This window comes from Macrobrachium nipponense, chromosome 27 (assembly GCF_015104395.2).
Source record: "Macrobrachium nipponense isolate FS-2020 chromosome 27, ASM1510439v2, whole genome shotgun sequence".
Taxonomy (NCBI): domain Eukaryota; kingdom Metazoa; phylum Arthropoda; class Malacostraca; order Decapoda; family Palaemonidae; genus Macrobrachium; species Macrobrachium nipponense.
Genome location: NC_087216.1, coordinates 32,623,032 through 32,645,930, shown reverse-complemented (window position 1 = coordinate 32,645,930; position 22,899 = coordinate 32,623,032). Strand labels below are relative to the sequence as shown.

The window sequence follows — 22,899 nt, the reverse complement described above, 5'->3', positions numbered from 1 at the left end:
TAATGCAGGGTAATTGCAACATACAGGTCGGGCTCAATGGGTCTTCTCCAGAATGTGAGGTTTTCTTGATGTAGGAGGAGACCCTTTCAACAATTTCATTGAAAAGTGTCTCAGTGATCCTGGTAAAGTTCCGGTACAGTCCTGGAGGTTCAATTGCCAATTCTCTCATCAAGTTTGTAGTAATTGTTGGGGGTCTTCTCTCTTCTTTGTAAGTAGGGCCAGATCCAGCATCTCTTTTGCGTCTTTTGGCTTCTTGCGCTTTCATTCCTCCAGCAGGCACTTCATCACTTTTAACTTCACAGGGCATAGTAATGATCCAACATGGCAGTGCTAATTCAGGATCATGTAAGTTGTCTACTGTCTGCTTCAGATATTCCTGGTTCGAAACAACTTCCTGGGTCGTCCATCTTGTGTCTCTGTCAGCGGCATGGAACGGGAATATAGTGCCAAATTCTCACCACACCCGCTTAAATATACAATCAGTCATGTTTACGACACAGTTGCGTGCGTCGTAATGTCGTTGCGTGTGTCGGCATGTGTCTTACATATGACGTAATTGACTTCGCGCCAGTCACCGTCCGCAAAAAAAAAAAAAAAAAAAAAAAAAAAAAATTAAAGTGGGCGTGTCGTGAATCCTCATCTCAACATATGTAATGATGTTGTAATTGTACATTGCGTACGTCGTAATGGTGTCCTAATCAGCTATTTTTTTTTTTTTTTTTTTTTTTTTTTTTTTTTTTTTTGCGGCCCAAGACTGACGCCAAACCTTTGGCCAAAGCAAGTAGTTATGCCGGTAGCGGTCTTGAATCGGCGATGTGTGATTTCACTTTAATAAAAAGTGACCAGAGCTCGACTATGAATTATATATGTTGACCTTTGCAGCCTCATTTACAATTGACTCACTCCCACCTTCACAAGTCAAAAATGGTACTCGGGAGAAACAGAACTCCATTATTCCCTATAGTGATTTCGAATTATCTATAAGAATGCGATAACGATTTATTGTACAGATCTGTCATTATACTTAGGTAAAAAAATTCCAGTGTCCACTTTTAATACTATAATGTTGCGTATTAGGTTGATCGATTAAATACATTTACAGTATCTATCTTTAAAAGTTTTCCTTTTATCTAATATCAACAATTATTATTACTAAGAGAAGCGACACCATATAATAATAATAATAATAATAATAATAATAATAATAATAATAATAATAATAATAATAATAATAATAATAAAAGATCTTTTGTCGCACCTCAGTGAGACCTAAAAGCTTACTATATAATTAGTTAGTCAATATTCATGCAAATAACACATAAATATGTGCAGCCCATTAGCGATTACATTCAGTAATTGTGCACAGCTGAGATGCCAAACGCAGGTGTGAAAATCTCTCTCTCTCTCTCCTTTGAAATATCAGTATTATTTATGTGGTCTACCAAGAAACATCTATCAACTAAACCCAACAGTTTTATGCCACGTATTCACAGAATTGCAGGATTATTTTTTTTATTTATGTTAGGTAGAAAGCAGAAGTGAATTTTCTAATTAGTATTAAAAGTTTGGGAGTACTGTAGGAAAGTGACAGAAATATGAGTGCTTTTTGCTGTGAACGATCGGACGATGGAAAGCTTTGAAAATACAAACAATTTATTATTGATTTAAATAATACTGTTGGAAACAGTGACATAAAAATTATTAAACCCGAAATTTGACCAAATTAATATCCTAGAGACAGAAAAGGGTGCGTCAGAGGCCGAATCGAAACTGATAAGAAGAAAATAATGTGTGTACTTTAGTGGTAATACCCCAGTTTAATAGACCTAGCGCAGTAACGCTGAAATAACGAACTGACACTGTTTAGTGATTATATATATTATTATATATATATATATATATATATATATATAGAATATCTATATATAATATAGTATAAGTCATTTAATATCCAATTCACTCTATCTCGGAATTAATATATTTTCACATATGTTAACCGAAGGGGAATTTTTAGCTGATAATAATTTGTCCCCTCGTGGATTCGAACCAGCACCCAGCGGAGAGAGGAGAAATCAGGACTTCGGTGACGTTATCGATTCGGTTAACACATATGAAAATATATTAATTCCGAGGTAGAGTGAATTGGATATAAAGGACATTTGTAGCTCGATGTATGTATATGAATCACGGTGATGTGATAAAGATTCACATATATTAGACATATACGTTTATATGTATGTATATATCACATGCTTATGTGTACAGTATAATATATATACAGTGGTCGCAAATCAGGGTGCTAGTAACTTTAACAATATTAAGATGGTAAGTTTTTGGGTCTGAGAAGATAACATTTTTTTTACACTTACTTGTAGGGGAAGCGGACAGAACCAGTCACTTAGTCATTAATTGCTGTTGATATTAACTGTATGCCATCTGTACTCTATTTGTTTTAGTTTTCTGATAACTAATGAGATGGCTTTGTCTGTCCGCTCGCACTTTTTTCTGTTCGCCTTCATATATAAAAGCTACTGAGGCTAGAGGGCTGCAAATTGGTATGTTCATCATCCACCCTCCAATCATCAAACATACCAAATTGCAGCTCTCTAGTCTCCGGTATATGGTATTTTATTTAAAGTTAAATTTAGCCATGGGGATCGGTGCATCTGGCACCAGTTATAGGTATCAACAATACAAGCCACCAGCGGACCGTGGCTGAGGGCCCCACGGGGAACCGGACAATAAAACCTACCCAATTGATTGCGGCCTAAGAATCTTCGGTGCATTTTACTCGTTTTTCTTTTAATCTGGCGAAAATGTACCTTTAACGTATGCGGTGACTTTGACTATAAGTTGAATGTATCATTCCAAAATAACATTGTTATATGTCATTAAGTAGTACTTGTTGATCCGGATGAAAGCTCATTTAATAACCTCTTTAAACTTACGTTATGTCTGTTTACTATCGAAGTCGAGACCATGACATAGATAATAATTAGTTCCTGTCCTCAGTTACACAGCGCGGTTGCGTCAACGTCTTGAACTTTTCCGGATGCACAGTTTTTGCCCGCAGAACTTTTTCTTTTTCTTATACTTGTTAACGTAAGTAGGAAACAAAGCTCACCAAATGTTCCGTGGGATTTCTAATGATCCAAATTTTGTATGGACTGGATTCTACTTCGAAAGCGGAATTGATGAGCGAAATAATATGGGGAAGTAATACGAACATCCAACTATATCTTGTGCAGGAGAAAAGTGATGGCGAAACACGGAAATGTGGCCTCCGGTGCGGAAGTTTAAATAAAATGCACAAGATGATCATGTGCAAACGTGGCGTTTTTATTATACTACCGGTCACACGAAGTGTGGAAAATGTCACTCTCTGGGTGGGTTTATTGTGGTCAGATGTTTCTTATATTATGTGATTCATTGACCTATACTCTGTTTTTGTTTTTTTTTTTTTCATCTGTCCACCCGCCTGTGGTGTTTGCGTATGGTAACACTGCGTCCGGGCGGCTTTAGATAGGTTCAGCTATGTGTAAGTTTTTACGTAAATAAAAAGATATCTGGGTGTACATTTGCAACTGAAAAGTGTTTTAATAATGTACTGTACGCGAATTACACCGTTAATATTCGATACCAGATATTGTTATTATTATTGAATGTAAGCTGAATGTAACTATCTAAAGCCCGGGACGCAGTGTTACCATACGCACACACCATAGGCGGGTGGACAGACGGGAAAAAAAAAAAACCGAGTATAGTGAATTCTCGGTCATTTGCTTATTTATATACGTTTCTATTATATAAAAATGACTGAATGAAGAGCTATTAAGGATTGACTGTTTACGCCGAATCATGAAGCAGCAGAATTCGATCGAGGAGCGAGTCTTGATGACACGTCGAATACAGACGACCACAAAGTGACAGCTTCAGGTTTTCATTTTCTCAATTAAGGTAACTTGAAGATACTCAAAATTGTTTTAATGCGCGTAAAATGTTATTAACTTAATAATGGAAGTTTCTGAGAAATGATCTTTATACTGTGGAGGAAAGCATGTATCGTTTTATGTACGTTACGATGGTTGAATGAATGTTGTTAAAATTTAGGAGAGCGTGGAAAATCACAGTTGTGGAAATGTGCCCCACACTATACTTTGTTTTTTTCCATCTGCCTGTGGTGTTTTCGCATGGTAACACTGCGTCCCGGGGCTTTAGATAGTTACGTTCAGCTACATTCAACAATTATAATAATATCCTATTTCGAATATTAACGGTGTAATTCGCATACAGTAATTATTAAAACACTTTTCAGTTGCAAATGTACACCCAGATATCCTTTTATTTAACCTAACACTTACACACAGCGTAACTATTTACCGGGACGCAGTGTTACCATACACAAACACCATAGCGGATGGACAGTTGAAAAAGAACAGATTATAGTCCGAGAACAGTAGTTTCCTGGATTTGGTGGCTTTCCAAAGCGCAGTGCTGTATTACTTTTGAGGTTATATATGCCACTTCAGTTGTTCTGTGGATTTCCGTAGGTAAGGTAACTAAATGCCCATATCATTCATAGCTTTTCTTAATAACTGTTAGTGTGTATATATATTAGTACTAACGTCTAAAATGTAGGCCTATGGTGCATTGGCCTTTTTGGTATAAATACAAAATATATCTTTTAAAAAATAGGCTTATCAGTACATACGACACAGAGTTACTTAAAATTATTCTATACTGTTTTTTTCATCTGTCCATCCGCCTATGGTGTTTGAGTATGGTAACACTGCATCCCTGGTAAATAGTTACGCTGTGTGTAAGTGTTAGGTTAAATAAAAAGGATATATGGTGTGGACATTTGCAACTGAAAAGTGTTTTAATAATTTACTGTATGCGAATTACACCGTTAATATTCGAAATAGGATATTATTCTAATCGTTGAATGTGAGCTGAACGTAACTATCTAAAGCCCGGGACGCAGTGTTACCATGCGAAAACACCACAGGCATACCAAAGTGCAGCCTTCCAACCTCATTATTATTATTATTTTTATTCATTTATTTAAGGTTTTTGGCGCATATTATTTTCACTTTCATGAAATCAGTACTCCGAGTACTGATGTTTTTGTGGTTTTTTGTCGATAACGTGGTCAAATAGTGATATCTGGCATCTCTTTATGGCCACACTGTCTTCGACCACACCTTTCTTTGTAAAAAAAAAAAAAAAAAAAACACACACACACTTCATAACTTTGCTTTAAATTTTGGTACTTAAGCTTGGATAATGAAAAAACTACCATAAATATAATATAGATACTAAATATAATTTTTAAGAAAAATTCAATTCTTCAATAACGAAAGTTTAATCATGTATCAAAATGCGTAAAGTCCAATCGAATATCCATCACCACCTCTGATAGTCAACTATGACAATTACGGAGGCAAATAATGTGGATGCAATTGCATTGGCAAACACTGAAGTTTAGTCATTTTACCCACACTGAGTGTGTCACGGCGGCAACACTATTTTCAGTAGTTCTGTGTAGAAGTCTGGTGACAAAAGTGTTCTCTGCTGTTTCCAGTGCAAGTTCCGCTGCCTCCACTTTAGAGTTTGGCAAGGTCGTATTTAGTAAACTTTGAAAGCAGAAACTTTGCGCAGTTAGATTGACTGGTCTGTGTTTACAGGGGCAGTTACTTCCGTAAGTGTGATAAACGTTGCAGATACTCGAGTAATTATTGCTCAGGTTCACATATATCCACGGGCTAGTTGTTATATCATTCTTATCATTCGTGTGCGAAGGGTTTTACACATCTAATCGCGTGATGTATCATTCTTGGGATGTTTGAATTATCTGTGAAAGGTAAATCTGGTCTAAATGCTCTTCTCATCAGTTTCAATTGAAATGTATGGTGACGGTGTTTTCTCTGTTATTTATTAATTATATTTACGGTTTATCAAACGCAGTGCTTTGGTTAAAAAAAAAAAAAAAAAAAAAAAAAAAAAAAAAAAGTAAATTACGGGTGACTTAAAATTTATAAATACGCACAAACACATATATGTATACATACATGTATATATATATGTATCATAGTATATATATATATATATATGCAGGAAGGTTGGGGCATCTGGAACGCCGTAGATTTAATATAAATATGGATGGAGAAAAGCCAGCGTAGCATCATACATGTATTTTCCAAATTTTCGAGAGTTTGGGTCTCATCATCAGGGCTGTAAAATATACAAATTAAAAAAAGACTCAGTAAAAAATGGAACAAGATAAATTTAAATATAAATAATTTAAAAAATGAACTAAAAAATATATAAAAAAATTTAAAAGTGCAGAATGCTTAAGTTAGTACCTATCTCTATGGAGTTAAAAAAACTGAGTGACGTGTCTGGTTTGGAAAAGGAGGCGTCAACTATGCTATATATAGAACTGTGGAAGAGGTCTGACCATTTAATGGGGGCACAAGTTGTTTGATTGTTAACGACTCCAAAACAGAGAGAGCACATGTATGATGCTACGTTGGCTTTCTCCATCCTATTTATATATTATATATATATAATCATACAAACACGCGTGCACTTAGAATCTACTAATAACTTTTAAGAATATTGGTTGTATACCCGCAATAACCACAGTGCCCTCTTAACTTCTCTATTCTTCACATTTTGAACACTCTGGTCACTAAAGAGCCGAAGAACCAGTGGAAGAAGCAAATGAAGAAATTCTAACGCCCGGTCCCGAGAAGAATCAAGCCCACATCCAGACTACCAGAATGAAGTAGTATAAAAGGTACGTGTATGAACATTCCCAAATGGGAACGGGTTTCACAGTCATGCTGCAGCCCATCACAGTTGACTATAGTAGATTAACCCATCAACCGTACATGTGATGTCTAGGCCAGTCCCTTACGACGCTCCTGATTGGGCTGTTGATAAGCCAATCACACGGCTGGAAACTCAGTCTCTCTCGAGAGTTTCACATAGGCGGGGTGTATGTTTCACCTCTCCTGAAAGACGTATACCTCAGAGAGAGATTGAACATATATCCTGCCTATGTGAACTCTCGAGAGTGACTGGAGTTTCCGATCCTGTCATTGGCTTATCAACAGCCAATCAGGAGCGTCGTGAGGGACTAGCCTAGACATCAAATGCACGGCTGATGTGAATCTACTATAGCTACCATGTACAGTTCCTTGCTAAGGCCGATAGAGACACAGTGAGATTTAATAGAATGTATGTCAACGTATTCCTGTCTCACACGTAATCTTGTGGTTTTCTTCTTTTAACATTTTCAGTCTGGACTTTCTTCACTACCCATCACCCTCAAGTTCTGCACATAAACTAACTCTCGAAATTCTATGCTTCTTCCCCCTCTCACAATCCGGTGGTCCGAAGTTCGACTCTCGGCTCGGCACCCCGCAGCGGAAAATCAGAGGAATCTATTATGGCGATAGAAATTCATTTCTCGGTTCTCAGCCCACCGTAAAAATATCTCATCCTTCGGGCCAGCCCTAGCTAAGAGAGCTGTTAATCAGCTCAGTGGTCTGCTAAAATTAAGATATACTTACTTTTTCCTCTTACAAATTCACTTCTTCCACGCATCTCTACCTTTTTCACCTGTTTAATCTTCTTGTTACAACAAAACAAATCTACGTCAGCAACTTATGTTAATAGCTTCAACAAATTTTTTTTCTTTTATTGGCTTGCAACAACCTCGGTTCACTTCCAAATCGGCAATTCACCTCTTCCCTCATCAAACCATCACGCAAATACCGATACAATAACAGGGAGGGTTCATTCTTCCACCACCCTTAATAACAATCATTGTTCTATCATCCTCATTTACATGTACCGTGCAACCTCTCCCTCATTTCTCCTTTCGCAAACGCTTCCAGAGTCTCACAACTGACTGCATTTCCTTTTACATCTCCCCAGTTAGTACTACAGCATCCGAAAACATCAGTCATAGATGTATAATATATATATATATATATATTATATATATATAATTATATATATATATGTATATATATATAGTATATATATATATATATGTATATATAATATATATATATATATATATAGTATATATTATATATATATATTATATGTTTACTGGGCCTTCCAACAAAATTGCTTTTACTACGATAGCTTGAAGGCTAAAGAGTAAAATTTACCAGCAATACAGACAAAATACACTTTATTGAGGGGGTAATTGAAAAACGAACGTAAAAATCTAAATTTATTACAAGAAGTTACTTACACACGTCCTCGAATTATTGGCTGAGGGTACAGTCACACACACTTACACCTCCCATTCAAACTCACAGTTAAACCTTCACTCAAACGATATTTAGAGGGAAAGTGCCGAGGAGAAGGGAGAAAAAACAACTTCCGCACTACGTCAGTAATAAGTGAGAGATGAAGAAAGAAGAAAATTCTTAACCTAACTGAAATGAACACAATATCTACAGTAAATAGTACCACATATATATGGTCCCACGGTTGCGGACAAAAACACAAATCTCAGCACTGCAGTAGTTTAACAAACGAGTGATAGTTTCCGGCTTTATTAGTCGTCCCAGGACACTATTGCCCATCCACAAGGAAATGAGTCTATTCTTGGATAAAAAGAAGGCACATAATCGGAAGCTTACTCTTCTTCATGACCAAAAGGCCTCCTAACGACTCTCAGAAGATCTCGAGACAACGGCTGTTTGTAGGATGATTCTAGAGGCGTCACCATAACAGTAGTCGATAAAACTCAAGATGTGGACGATGACGATGGCCTCGGTACACTTACTACCACAGCCACAAAAGAGGGTCAGGTGTATGCATCCAGCGACATTGATGCATCAGCAGCAGATGAGTCCATTCGAAGCAAGAAACGTCCCAAACCAAATACAGCAGATAGCAATGGTGCAAGGTGGTGATCACCACACTAATCAACTAGCCGTGAGAAAGGGCGCGAACTTCTCTAAAGGAGAGCCGAAAGCAATCTTCCCTCCCCCATCCAGACGAAAAATATGCAAATCGCCTCTTAAACAGTCAAACGTGGCAGGAGGCAGAAGATGAAACAACCAAAGCACTCGTACATGAAAGTAAAGAGAAACTTTCACGGGCAGAGTACCATTAGCAAATAATAACATTCGGTGGGGGAAGAGCAACGATAGAAAACTCAAACAAGAATTCGAGGCTCAAGTGAACTGATAGAATATTGACAGCAATTAATAAACAAACGTTTACTTTAATGGAGCCACGAGATAAAACTTAAGTAGCTGATATCACAATATATATATTTATATATATATATATATATATATATATGTATACACACACACACACACATATATATATATATATATATATATATATATATATATATATATATATATATATATGAATTTTTATTTCATCACCATGATTCATACACATATATCAAGCTACAAATATCCTTTAATATGCAATTCGCTCTAAATCGGAATAAATATATTTTCAAATAATAATAATATATTATTGTTGCCTGTTGGCCGAGTCGATAATATCACTGAAGTCCTGATTTTTCCTGTGTCCGCGGGCCGCTGGTTCGAACCCACGAGAGGACGAAATTATTAACTAATTAAATTTTCCTTCGGTTAACGTATGTGAAAAAATGTTCATTCCGAGGCAGAGCGAATTGGATATTAAAGGACATTTGTAGCTTGATGCACGTATATTCATACTTATATGTACGAAAATTATATACAGTTATGTTCACAGTTAAATTGCCTTGTTATGTTTTCGGTCATTGGAATCGCAAGAGAAATTTGTTCTTTCTTTCGTTCTGAATTCAGATCCGTAGGAAAATTGATTATCAAATGGGCTCAGCGAGAGAGAGATACCACTGATATTGCATACATGTATATGCGGTACATGTACCATAAAAATTCTGTGATCTCAGTAAGAGAGAGAGAGAGAGAATTGCTTTCTTAATAGCCAAAATAAGATTTTTATAAGCCCCTGAACAACTTTATCTAATACATAAACCTCTAAAGACTTCACAATATATATATATTATATTATTGCCGATAAATGGTCATTAATCGTAAGAATTCAGTACTCTGTAGGTTACTACAAATCTTTTTAGGCCATATTTAAAAGAGAACTTTTCGTCGATCCGTCGCAATGTTGTTTTTTCATACACATGTGAACATTAAAATAGACTCATTAGCAAAGTCATTTATTTTCATTCATAGAGGCTTACAAGTCATACAAACACCATTTTCTTTTTTTTTATTATTCCCACCAAATGACTACGATATTTCCATTTCAGCTCTAAACTTTGATGCTTTACAAGCAATAGAAGCAAAGAATTAACACTTTAAACTACTGTAGCTGGACACTGACATTCACCTCATCGGAGAAGGAACTACACTTTGTTTTTTTTTCCGTCCACCCGACTGTCCACAGGCGGGTGGACAGATGAAAAAAAAAAAAAAAACAGTATAGTTGGCTTCATAAATAATATCCGATCGAAGTTGTTCAGGTGTCTGACAGACACCAAATGCATACATTAAATGTTATTACCCTTAATGGTCGCCGAATGAATACGAGCGATTACTTTTTAATGAGGCCAAAAGAGAGTAGGCTACACGAGGAAACGATCTCTGAAAGATGGATGATGGAGTATCAGGAAAACCTGTCAACGGCTGACGGAAGAGAAAATTAGCCGCTAACCGGACGGTGAAACGAAATAACTCCGCCAAGACTTCGACAACATTTAGTGTTGTCGGAGTATTACTATTATTTGCATACTCCATAAGGTCTAAATACTAATTTTTTTTTTCCGTACTGTGTAACATACAAATTACTTATTATTTTACATTTTTATTCTGATAAATAAATCATAAATAAAATTCCTGGCGGTTCATCTTTTATTCAACAAGTTCTATTTCAGATATGAAAGTATATAATGTGTTGTTTTCATCTGGAACCATCCCTGTTACGGAAAACGGCCTACTGGTAACAAATGAATAAATAAATAAGAGAACATAAGTGCGATGAAATGAAAGTAAGAGTAAATCGGTGGTTTAATCATTAGAAGACAAGACATTTAATAATAAAAAAAAAAAACAAAAAAAATTAAGATGGTGGAAACAAACGCAAATCTCTCAATTGGAAGCTGTGAACATCGTCCATGAATGGTCGTAAAAATTCCAGGAATAAATGTTTCACTTTCAGTAACGAGCATCTTTTAGCTTCCTGCTTGCGTGGTCTACCTCGCGTATTCATGAAAATATTGCCACCAAAAGTCCAAAATTAAACTGTAGCCAGGCTCAAGAATTGCCTTATTCAATGAAAACAGTTTCATCCATGTGTAAGTTCAAAGATCAAAACTAAACATTGGGTTCAGAATCCACTCGGGTAATAGTATCTTTCCCATATGCCATCAGGGATCTACGGTGCCTGCCCTAGCATCAATAACAACCAAAGACTATAACAACGACGAGTGTTCTCACGTGAAGGAAAATCAGCAGCATTCAACTCGAGTGGAGATGGCGAAGAAGGTGAGCCAAATATCTTATTAATTCCATCTTTTGGTAACAGGTAAAGCAAGGTCACACATTATTAACGCAACGTTAACCCAAACCGTCACAAGTGACAGTAATATAAGAGGGTGGAAATAACGGGTCCGGACCCTTGGGTACATCACGGATAATATCTCAAAGCGGCAAAATTATATTTTAAAAATATATCTTATATGGGATGAAATTGAAAGATTTAATGTTTTATCTACCGAAAGAATTTTTCTTCTACCTTCAATACTTTCGGAGATATTAGCATTTGAATAGCGTTAGGGCAGGGCGGCCAAAAATGGGGCCGTTTCCAGTAAGACTTCGCTTCGCTCGTAAGCAAATTCAACCTTCACGAACAGGACAGATATTATGATTGTCATGAAACCTTTGGGAAGCAAGATCTTTCCAATTATAATAAAGCAGCGATTTGAGTAACATCTACTCTGAAAGTAATGAAATATACCGTTAATTTTATTTCAGATTTGGGTAATAATACTATGTTGTATGGCATTGCCTTACCTGTATTGGTACCTGTTGATTTCGAAGTTTACGCCAGTACATTACCTTCAGCATTACGCACAGACATTTGCAGACGCCTTCCAGAATTCTCTACGAAGATCAGTTTTGTTCGAAAGGTAAGTGATATCGTTTCCGTTTTCTTTAAGAGCAAGGCAGATGAAAATGTTAAAACACTTATCTGTTTTCTATTATTCTGCTTGTTTTGTGCACATGGGCGCCCGCACGTAGGGGCAAGGGGGCCACTTGGGGGCCCCCTGAAATCCTGGAAAATATATATATATATATATATATATATATATATATATATATATATATTATATATATATATCACATTTAACTACATCACTTCGTTTTCCTTCCATTCTACAGTATATTCTTTCAGTATAAAGTAAATTAAAGGTATCCTCATTATATTTGTACGCACGCATGTAGCCACGTTATTCCTTCAAGAAATGTTTGATTTCAGTGGAAAAACACAGCAATAAGGATCTATTTTGTTTGCATGGTGTTTCTTACGTTGCATGGAACCGTGGTTATTCAGCAACGGGTTATGGAACTATTGAAAAATAAGTCAATGTAAGTTTTTTTAATTTTATTATCAATAACGCATCATGCTTCACTTAAAATTATTGGCATCGCAATTCCACTGCATATATAATATATTATATAATATATATATATATATATATATATATATATATATATATATATATAATATATATATACGGATTCCAGGTGAAGATATGAAAAAGGCATACAGCAGGGTCCATAAAACACATCAACAAGGCCATAGTTTATTCAAACGAAACGTTTCGCACATGTTCTCTGTGCATTTTCAATCTGTAAATATAACATAAAAATAATTAAAATTCACAAAAAACACTTTAAAAATATTGAGAGAAAAAATGGGTTATAATCAAAAACTTTTAAAAATTAACATTTATTTAAAAAGGTTACAGTAAAAAAGACCCAGTGCTCACCAACCATTCAGAGGAGAAGGAGAAGAACGAATGACCAAGATTTGACACCAACCTACGACTTCAGTTATGCGAGATAAAGAGGAGAGGCGGAAACGTTAGAGTTTAAAGAAGGAACAAGCCGTTGATGTATAATAACTCAAGGGTAGTTAATAATCAATATGCTCGTTACCACCAATAATGGAAAAATGCTTTTTGTTGACTTGTTAGCAATTTTGTGTTTTTACATATAGAGGCTTGGTCTTTATATTAGAAAATTCGGGTTTACTCAGTTTCTGGCCCGTTCTATAACTGTATCCCATATGGCTACAGTATCTCGGCTGCAGTAACCTGCGACAAGATCCAACCTCAATACCGGGGCATCCCGGGCACATCTTTGAATTTATAAATAATGTTGGACCTCATAAAGGTCTGCAGTTTGTCCTTGTAGTTAAAGAATAGGGCTCTTCGAAATTCTTCGAGTTGGTCTCTTTTTCATAATGAGATTTTGTTTTTAATCAATTTTTTTTTTCACAGAATTCTTATACAAAAAACTGGGGCTTTAAAGTAATTAACAGGCTGTTGTCACAACACTTCTCTGATCCAACACCCTCTTATAATGTCCCAAAGAAAAATATTTTTGCCACAATCCCGTTTATTTCGGACAACAACTTTGCAACCAAATATAAACAAATAATTGAAAATGAATTTGGATGCCTTAATATTCATTAGTTCCAATCATCCACTCAAGATTGGCGTATTCTTTAACTACAAGAACAAACTGCAGACCTTCATGAGGTCCAACATTGATTTATAAATTCAAGTGCCCGGGATGCCCCGGTATTTATGCTGGATCTTGTCGCAGGTTACTGCAGCTGTGATATTGTAGCCATATGGATACAGTTATAGAACCGGCCAGAAACTGAGTAAACCCGAATTTTCTAATATAAAGAACCAAGCCTCTATATGTAAAATTGAAGTCAACAAAAAGCATTTTTCCATTATTGGTGGTACGAGCCATAGTGATTACTTAACTACCCTTGCGTCATTATACATCAAACGGCTTGTTCCTTCTTTAAACTCTAACGTTTTCGCCTCTCTTTATCTCGCATAACTGAAGTCGTAGGTTGGTGTCAAATCTTGGTCATTCGTTCTTCTCCTTCTCCTCTGAATGGTTTGGTGAGCACTGGGTCTTTTTTACTGTACCCTTTTTAAATAATGTTAATTTTTAAAAGTTTTTAATAATAAACCCTTTTTTCTCTCAATATTTTTAAAATGTTCTTTGTAAATTTTAATTATTTTTATGTTATACAGATTGAAAATGCACAGAGAACATGTGCGAAATGTTTCGTTTGAATAAACTATGGCCTTGTTGATGTGTTTTATGGACCCTGCTGTATGCCTTTATATATACACACACACACACACACATATATATATATATATATATATTGTTCTTCCCCTTGGAAAATATGCTGCGGGCGCCCATGTTTGTGCATAGTCATCGTGCTTTGTGAATGTGTTCAGCTGTTTCCGTAGATTTTGCCTGGTGTGTTCGTCATCCAGATTGAAATTTCTCTCAAAATTTAATCTTTGTCCCAAATGCGAGGCCTTTAACCTTCAGTCAATTTTTCGCCAAGATGAACAAACCTTTTGGGCAATGCAAGAATAAACAAGCCGCACCAAGAGCTTCTTTCTTAGTGTAATGATAACCTGACTGCAGTGCAACTGATAATTGTGTTAAAAATGATTCCCGCACACATATAAACCATATTAGTGTCTGCAAGATGTCGAAAGCACTATCGCACACATACTGAAATTACTTTCCAGCTCATAGATTTCCTTTTTTCAGAGGCCAACACAATTCAAGTGTGACGTCAGGTGCTGATGTCACTGGAAGTAATGATGTCCCAAACTCCGAGGACATCATTAAACAACCATTAAAGAATGGGAGCAAGGACGAAACAGAAGACGAAGAAGAAGGCGCAGTCGATTCAGATAAGATCGATTCTCCCGCGAATGGCAAAAAGAAGGACTCGGCTCGTATTCCGCTGAAAAAAATCCTCATTTGGAATAAGGTAAGAACTTTATTTTCTAATATTTGTTGACATACTCCACTCAGAAGACAAAACACGGTGAGCTTCAATTGATCTTAACAGGAGTAATTTCGATGGTCTATGACCAACGAATCCCAGGTTTAGAACTGAACTGAATTTAGAATTTAGGCCGAAGGTCCAGTCATTCAGCGCTGAAACGGAAACTGACAGTAAAAGGTTTGCAAAGTGTAGCAAGAGGAAAACCTCGCACATTTGCACTATAAATCAGATGGTTGGTAGATGGAACGTAAGATAGAAGAAAGAGAATATGAAGGTAGGCACAGTAAAAGGAGTGAAAGGGGTTGCAGCTAGGGGCCGAAGACATGCTGCAAAGAACCTTAAGTAGTGCCTACAATGCACCGCATGAGATGCCTTGACGGCACTAACCCCAACTACGGGAAGATGGTAACTTGGCGGTCAAAGAGCGAGAGAGATCTCGTGAGCACAGTGGGAGGGATGAGAATCAGGTCACTTTTATTTAACCTGACTTCTGCGTCTGTCTGGGTCATAACTTGTAACTCAATTTTCGACTTGATCCATTCGCCCCGATGGACTTACTCAGTTCCGGTGACAATATACCTTGAACATGATCAGTAGGTCAGCTGTTACACTTAATGACCCCCAATACAGGTGACATCTCCCCGTATCTCAGGATTTGTGGGGGGAAACTCTTCAGATTTTCCGCAACTTCTTCGACTAGGTAGAACGGTTATAGCTAAGGATCTTTATACCTTCTTTGAGTCGCTAGAAGTTAATAACTGTGGATTTCTCAAAACCTTCCTTGGCTCGACAGGAGTCAATTTCGCTAGCTACAATCATGAATTGGTTAAATTTTCTGTCAAACTAAAAGTACTATAATCAAATAAATAAATAAAAAAAATATATTGAAAAAAATTCTAAACACGCTTCTATTAAAATGCACGAAATAGTGAAAAATAAATGTTTTTTTAGACACACCATGATCTTCTGTCTACAAAAATAAAAGTGTGAGCGCCAAACATGGAGGTAAATAGTACAAAAAAAAAAGAAGAAGAAAAAAAAATTTCTTTTCTCGTACCACTTCCTTCCATAAAAGCCCACGCTTTTATTTTGTAGACATGATTAACTGTAAGAAAGTAGCGGTCTCAAATAAAAAAAAAGAAAAAAAATTTGTAACCAGTTATAGCCCTCGTGTAACGTTCGTATGTTTATTTGTATGATGTTTTTACGTTGCATAAAGGAACCAGTGGTTATCCAGCAACGGACCAACGGCCTTACGTGACTTCCGAACCACGTCGAGAGTTAACTTCTATCACCAGAAGTACACATCTCTCACACCTCAATGGAATGCCCGAGAATCGAACTCGCTCGGCCACCGAGGTGGTCAGGCCAAGACCATACGATCACGCCACTGAGGCGCTAAACGTTCGTATAATGTTAGAAGGTATCCGGAGTATAATATTTGCTGTATATACTTTCGAGAGCCTTTTGCCAAACACTGTTTTCCTTAACGAGCTGCACCGGCTGGTTTTATTCGCCCATCTAGGCATTTTTTAAGCTTTAAGAAAACCTTTAAAGCTTTCTTTCTTCAAAAACTTATAATATTTCTAGTGTACCTGTATCATGAAAAGTAAATGGAATATTGTAGTTAATTTGTCATTGCATCTCATTATATGATGTACAATACACTGTACTCTTCCGGAATTTCTTGTTTGAGATTTTGCCCGATAGCGAAGTTGAGCTAATTACCGATAGGTTGTCATTGTTAAAACAGAGAAAAATCAATGTATGGGCACACATTCCATTTTTTACCATAATTATTATCATTAGTAACTGTGCCAGAGTTGTTATTGTTACTCGTAACAAGCCCGTATCATTATATAACAATTCCGGAAAGAGGGCCATTATATTGCTTAGCAAGAAAAAAAAGCAGAGACGAAAAAGTAAGATAGATAATAAGATTTATATGAAAGTACAGCCATGGAACCAGTGGTTATTCAGCAACGGGACCAACAGCTTTAGGTCACTTCCGAACCACACTGTGAGTGAACTTCTATCACCAGAAATACACATCTCTCACCCCTCAGTGGAATGCCCGAGGATGGAACTTGCGGCCACCGAGGTAGCACGCCAACACCATACCAACCACGCCACTGAGGCGCTCCATGCTCTTAAGTGACGCAACATGAACGTTTTAATATCATCAAAAATTTCAGTCTCAGTGTTACAGTTGCCAAGTAGTGCTAATCTTATTTTACATACCAAATGTCATACATGTCGATGAGTTTGCAGTTTCACAACTAACACTATTTTCATTATGGTTGTATGGAAATGAGCTCTTATATGAAATTACTTTTTTATTGTTTAGCTCAGCAGAGCACATTTATGATAAGATTGGCATCAGTGCCAGCGTGCTTAACATGCTACTTGAAGCGATCTTTGTAATTACCTATACAGCATATAACAATTGACCTAATGATTTTTCAAAATAGAAATATGAATTTAAAAAAAAAAAAAAAAAAAAAAAAAAAAAAAAAACAAAAAAAAAAAAAAAAAAAAAAAAGTTTTCTTTGAAATTTGTTTAAATTTGAATCTTTAGGCCATGTTCAAATTGCCTGTGCTGCAAAATTATTTATAAGCCTAACAAAAATAATATAGTTTCTCAGAAGTAATTCCATTTAATAAAGGATCTACCTTTATAGACTACCTGTTCTTTGAAGAATAAATGATGATGATCCTTTAAACTAGTATATCGAGAAGATAGTTATAATAATTCTAAATATTTATTAGTAATAACACCAAGGATTATGCAACACTTTTTCTTAACTGACAAAGAATGTTATTTTCTTGAAAGTTCTGTTTGCTTTTGGTGTACAACTGATTCATTTATAAGTTAACTTGAAGTGCAAGAAGGTATAGATAAAACTTCATATGCTTTCTAGCCAGAAATTGTTAATATATAAATGTCACTGCTAAATGCAAGGTATTTTTGGCAAGTTAAAAATCTAACGGGCCTGGGAGGTGGGAACAAAAAAAATCTTGGCATAAAAAATAATGCAACTGCATAGGGAATACTTACTAGTGACCCTTTATTTTTGAAGTAGTTAAAAAATCTAACACAATCTAATTTTAATGAAAATTCTAATAGTCCAATAAAAACTAGAAAATGCTTGCTGGATCATCTTGCTGCCACTTCAATGGTTGCATCACACAGGCCATGCTCAAGCGCTAATACCGGTGGATGCGTTTTAGTAACATTTGTAATTATATATATATATATATAAATATATATAATATATATATATATATATATATATATATATATATATATATATATATATATATATAATATATATATATATATATATTCAGTGTCAAGGGGGAAAAATAACCAAATAGGACTATCTACAATTTTATGGTTATTTTTTCTATATCTACTATTTTAACATTTGAACCTAGGGTTGTTGATGACTTTTCTTTGTTGAATGCATCGGCACTGAATGAACAAAAGTTCTGGAAATGTTAAACCATACAAGTTTTTCCGAAATTTGGCTACACACTAAATTTTCTTGGTTTTGATATATACAGCTTTCACTCTTATGAAACATATTTTGACCTTAAGAAGTACTTGTGTTTTTGAATCAATAAATAAGAAATAGATATGCAAGATGTTACGTTGCCAGTTATTGAATTTTTAACGAAATCCTATGTTCATGTAGCATCACTTTTGAGCATGGACTGTGCAAATGCAAACGGCCAAATCAGGCAACCAAATTAAAAAGAATAAATGCATCTATATACACTGGTAGCAAGAATGACTACAAGATTTGCAAAATCAAACTGAACTTGTTTGATTGTGAATTATTGGGAATCACACACCTACCAAATCATCTGAAGTCGGAAACACACGATTTTAATGTTAACTGTTCTTGTGAATGATACGAAGCAATTGCATGCAACTTGTGTTAGGAATATAGTTTATATATATTTTTGTACATGAGAATATAGTTCAGACAAGAAAACTCCCCCGAAATTTAACCAACATATAACTCTTCTACTATGGCTCTCATAGATCATTCTAATGCCTACAGTTCTCAATGTGTGTAGTTTGCGTTACAATTATTAAAATACGCATGTCTCCACTCTAGCAGTCCTAACTTTGCTTTCAATCTCCATCTTTAAAGGCGTTTCTTTGTCACTGTAAGGTTAAGATACACTCATTGGAAGCATTCACCATATAATAAATAATAGATTATGTTCAAATTCATTAAAAGGGCCAAGTTTTCCTTTCCCTAACAAACGCCTCACGATTCTACATAATCACATTCCTTGCAAACTTTTCTTCAACAGTTCAAAAGGATTAACCATGTAATAAAATTATGTAAATTTGATAGTTAATGATGTCAAAAAGGTGCTTACTACCATTACTAATGATCAAATTCCATTGTTTAATAAATTAATATCAGCCTCGCACTGCCCCTAAGAATTTTGGTCTGGGCAGTGGACGATCGGCCTTCCTTCGCTTCGGGTGCAAATACAACGCATGCACAGTAACGAACAAAACACGCAACTTTGTACGGTATGAAAGAACTGGATGCTGTTATATGGCACGTGCGCTCCAAGGACAAAAGTTTTCCTCCGTAAGGTAAGTACAAAGTGGGCTTATTGAAATGTTTCGATAAACGTAGCTACGGCTGTGTGATATTGTGATATGCATAAGAGAATATTTATTGGTTGGTAAGACGATTCAAATTAGGTACAAATGCACTCATACATATGGGACTCACATGCTTCCTGTCTTTTCCAACTAAGACCAGTTATGTAAAGTCATGGATAAATGATATAGTCGATTTCATTCTATCTGTCACTCATGAACGTAGGTTTTAGGTAGATGTGGCAATGCATAGCTAGTTCGTGATTGGCTGGAATCAACGTTTCTGATATTGTAGGCTTACTATGATAAAGATGTAACTATTTCTTTTGGTAATACATCTGAATGTTTATGCGGAGCCCTCACACTTACTTTTTATACAGAGAAAAAAAAATATACATGCTATTTGGGCATATTTTCTCTTATGCAATTTCTATGAAATCCATGGCATCGTTCACAGATACTAACTTTCTTATCAGGACTTTGAATCAGTTTATGCTTCTTTTGCATCTTCAGGCAAGCTTCTCAGCAATCAGAAAAAATGATCCAACGACTCTTTCCATTAACTGCTTCTTATAGTCGACGGACCACTTCCCACCTCTTGGCAGTTTCTTCAGGACTGGATTATTATTGACATGTGAGGCTCTTACAACTGCACGGGACTTTTGAATTTCAAACGTGACATCATTCCAGTACTGAATTTCTATTGTTCAGCTGGTCTCATTCTCTTGCTGGTGGTCCAGGCGGTAGCATAGGCATTCTTGTGCTTTATAGGACACGTCCAATGCCGTGGCTTGCAGCCAAGGGAAGGCGGGATTCCCATCGCTAGCCTTAGGCTTGATTTGCTTCATTGTCAGTATGTCATTTGTTTGTTTGTATGATGTTTTTACGTTGCATGGAACCAGTGGTTATTCAGCAACGGGACCAACGGCTTTACGTGACTTCCGAACCATGTCGAGAGTGAACTTCTATCACCAGAAATACACGTCAGTAGTCATGTTCAGGGGTGTTTCTGTCGCTCGTGTCCTCCCAATTCTCACAGATATCCTGAGGTTTTCTTGAGGAATAGAGGATGAAGTCCGTGTTGCTCTATAAAAACTTATTGCAGGCCACTGTTATTTATATCACAGCTTCTGCTATTTTGCAATTTGTAGAACCTGCTTCTCTATGCACGATCTCTGTGCTTTCTATTAATTCTTCTAGTGTTGGCTTTGGTCATAGTCATATACAGTGTTGAAATATTATTGGTTGCAGTGAGCTTGCAATTGCCTGCGCAGTGGTGGTGGTGGGACCTATGTAGTAATTACTGAGGGCTTGACAGATTCCTTGGATGAATTTCAATTTGTATAGTTCATTGGTTGACTGTTTGTATGGTGCTTTTACGTTGCATGGAACCAGTGGTTATTCAGCAACGGGACCAACGGCTTTCCGTGACTTCCGAACCACGTCGAGAGTGAATTTCTATCACCAGAAATACACATCTCTCACTCATCAATGGAATGGCCGAGAATCGAACCCGCGACCACTGAGGCGCTTTATTGGTTGACTGCCACATCTCTCTACAGGGGCTGTGCTATTTTCCATCATAAGGGTGCTGACTAGGTTTGGGCAGCAGTAGAATGGAAGGAAATAATCTCATCAGGATTCGTAGGTGTCGCACGCTGGCAATTATTCTCTTCATTTCATGGACTTCATCCCTGAACTGACTGATATGCGTCTTTGTAATACAATCTGATGTTTCTCGGTAAGGTTGGCGTCGTCACTGGTGTGCCGACATAAACATCCAACTGTTTTCATACGCTACCTTCTGTTAGATTGTCGTCGTTTCTGTTATTCGTTAGGATAACACATTTGAGCTCTGCGAGTAGTTTTCCATGAGTAACAGTGTGTAATTCTACAATCTCAAGTACACACCTACCATAGAGCATTACTAAATATCCCAGGCACTCGCCATGGGCACTAAGGCACTGACCTACATTAGTTGCCTTTTAGTATATGATAGTATTGTACCTGTCTCCTCATCTCTCCACATTTATAAACAAGAATTAAAGTTGCCCTTCGACACCATATTCGATAATGTTCAGGCTAGAGTTCCTCTTCAAGGCATACTGTACGTGCGTGGCAATGAAGATATCGTCCGTATATCGGGCATATATCTTCGGTTTCGGATAGGAACTGAAGGTTCTTTCCTCGATATTTGCCAAATAGACCACCGAGGGGGGTCCTATAGTGGCACCATCTACTTGTCAAAAGAGGTTCTTATATGTTTTATCCTATTTCACACCATAAAGATGGGCAAGAAAACGGTGTTGATATATGTCTCTTGTTTTAGGTGACAGCAAACCGCTAGAAAGAGGCAGATATGTTTCAAGTAAAATGGGAGATGTGCGATCTGGATATAGGACTGCTAAGGGGCGCAGATTGAATGCTCAGCCTTGGTAGATGTTTGCGTTCTACACACAGACTTGGCTTTGATGTTTTTATTTTACTTCCAGTCCATAAGAGGGCAAAATGGTTCTGATTAAGTGCAGGAAAGTGTGAGAGATAAGAATGATGGGTTCAGATAGCCTCGTTAATTTGTAAATCAATTAGGAATGAACTGAACATGTTCTCATGGTATGTGACAGGTAACCAAATGAGATTCATGCATATTATATTTGTTTCCCAGTTTACTGATTCTCAGGTGGTTTTGAATGAAGACATTCTCTTATTTACTGCTGTTATGATATCGCTGTTACTGATACAACACAGTGATGATTGATCACAATAGTAAAACCTCCTATTACTGTAGTTGTTATATACCTTTCTTATCATCATTACCATTGCCATCCAATTTCCCTTCATCATCAAGTACAATATAAACCAGCTCTACTGTGATTATTCCAGGTCTCCTCATACTCGTTACATCTTCATGAACGCGGAGCCACCGGGACACGTTAAGAGACTACAGAAATACAAAAACAAGTTTAACTGGACCCTCACCTATAGGTGGGACTCGGAGATCTCCATGCGGTGAGAGCAAATATAATTCACTTTTTTGTGTTGGGGAAGGTGGGTGCGGGGACAGGGGAAGTCTGCAGAACGCATCAGATTGTGGCAGCAACGATGAAAATGCTGATGCGAAAGCTAAT

General features: G+C 36.6%; 1 protein-coding gene across 1 annotated transcript; it reads left to right on the top strand.

The window, feature by feature from the left end:
• The first annotated feature begins 321 nt into the window (after positions 1-321).
• LOC135200663 (uncharacterized) lies at positions 322-22,529 on the top strand. The gene is made up of 6 exons (XM_064229270.1): positions 322-345; positions 11,445-11,558; positions 12,048-12,202; positions 14,895-15,120; positions 19,602-19,762; positions 22,361-22,529. Exons 1-6 carry the CDS (start codon positions 322-324, stop codon positions 22,527-22,529), a joined length of 849 nt encoding a protein of 282 aa, XP_064085340.1.
• The last annotated feature ends 370 nt before the right edge of the window (positions 22,530-22,899 follow it).

Excerpts from the sequence above, each read along its gene's own strand:
- LOC135200663 (XM_064229270.1), top strand. The coding sequence starts at position 322 with ATGGCAGTGCTAATTCAGGATCAT. Across the intron at positions 346-11,444 it reads CAGTGCTAATTCAGGATCAT|GGATCTACGGTGCCTGCCCT; the intron begins GTAAGTTGTCTA and ends ATATGCCATCAG. Across the intron at positions 11,559-12,047 it reads GAGTGGAGATGGCGAAGAAG|ATTTGGGTAATAATACTATG; the intron begins GTGAGCCAAATA and ends ATTTTATTTCAG.